A 1,357-nucleotide genomic window follows, 5' to 3' on the forward strand; every position below is an offset into this window, starting at 1 on the left:
TATCGACTTTTGTAGGTGTGAGTGATGGCTTCAGATGGTTTGATATATGTTCTTGTTAGACCTATGTTTAATAATTAATAAAAATGGCCGTATGCATCGATTGATGCAGAGGTCGGGGGTTTGAACCTCCATTTCTAAAAAAAGCTGGGGAGGGGGGGCGGAGGACTAGACATAGCTCCCCCATTGTCTTGTAGTACAAAATGACATGGATTTAGTTACGCCGGATGTGGCTATTTCTTAAGAGTTTGTTTAGTTTCAGACTCATTTTATTTTCAGCCTTCAGGCTTATCTCGAACTATTTTGTTATTTTGGATTTTTAATAATATGGCTGCATTCATCGATTGATGCAGAGGCCGGGGACTCGTTTCCTCCTTTTCAAAAAAAAATGAGAGAGAGAAAAAAAGTACTAGTAGATATTGTTTCAATGTGGTAAGCTTGATCCTTGTATTCGAAATCACAATGTGATTATTCTTACATGCATCCATCTGTATATCCACGGGACAATTGGAAAAAAGCCGCACAGGAGAGTGCTCCAAAAGTACGTCCGGGAAAAAAAGATGGAAGGTGAAAAAAGAAAGAAGCTGCCAGATCTTCGTTTTTCAGGAGCTGCGCACAGCAAATTGTTGGTCAAGTCCGCTGGTTGGTTGCATCATTCTGCTTGGGTGGTGGCAAGTCGTCACTATGGAGCTGAGGAGTGCCCTCTCAACATCTTGCGAGGCTTCTCTCCTTAGCAAACTCATCACATACTCCATCATTGTTGTATCACAAGGCAGCGTGATCCTCCTATCGCTTGTGAACCCAAACTCCTCCTGAGATATCCTCAGGAGCTCCTCGAAGACCGTTGTGTGGAGGCACACCAGGGGGATCTCGAACCGCCTCCCATCGGAAGAGTAGACAACGAAGTGGCCCTTGCCTGCAACAGAGCTGCATGATGGGTGGATATCCTTGTCCGATGCTGTGAACCTTCTTCGCCCGATGGCACCAATACCCTGCCACTTCTTGGAAAGTTGAGCTAGCTTCTTGGAGCTGATCATGGTTGCTTGTTTTGTTTCCAGGAGATGGGCTGTGACTCTGAGATGAAATAATCAGAGGAAAACGTCGGACTGTCTGTGTGTGTGTTGATGGTTTGTGCCATGATCATATATTTATAGTGGGCAGGTCGGTGGGAAATCTGCATCTTCGTTTCCACAACTATCACAGATAGCAAATCGTCAGGGGACAAGACCATGAGCTCCCTTGGTGGGATGTTCCTATCTGTACGTGGTTGCAACTTTGCAGGACTAAATGCATAGGACCACTGTCTCTCACACATGGTGGAGCCATCTTTGCTAGCTTGGTATGTGACTGAGTACCTTAG

At 45.2% G+C, this 1,357-nt stretch overlaps 1 protein-coding gene across 1 annotated transcript; it reads right to left on the reverse strand.

The window, feature by feature from the left end:
• Window positions 1-425: 425 nt before the first annotated feature.
• Window positions 426-1,104, reverse strand: LOC123411073 (auxin-responsive protein SAUR36-like). Its single transcript, XM_045103996.1, has one exon. The coding sequence runs from the start codon at window positions 1,032-1,034 to the stop codon at window positions 600-602; it is 435 nt and encodes a 144-aa protein (XP_044959931.1). The 5' UTR covers window positions 1,035-1,104; the 3' UTR covers window positions 426-599.
• Between the last annotated feature and the right edge of the window lie 253 nt (window positions 1,105-1,357).

Source organism: Hordeum vulgare, chromosome 7H, assembly GCF_904849725.1.
Source record: "Hordeum vulgare subsp. vulgare chromosome 7H, MorexV3_pseudomolecules_assembly, whole genome shotgun sequence".
Lineage (NCBI taxonomy): Eukaryota > Viridiplantae > Streptophyta > Magnoliopsida > Poales > Poaceae > Hordeum > Hordeum vulgare.

What these genes read in the sequence shown, in the direction of transcription:
- LOC123411073 (XM_045103996.1), bottom strand. Translation starts at nt 1,034, where the DNA reads ATGATCAGCTCCAAGAAGCTAGCTCAACTTTCCAAGAAGTGGCAGGGT.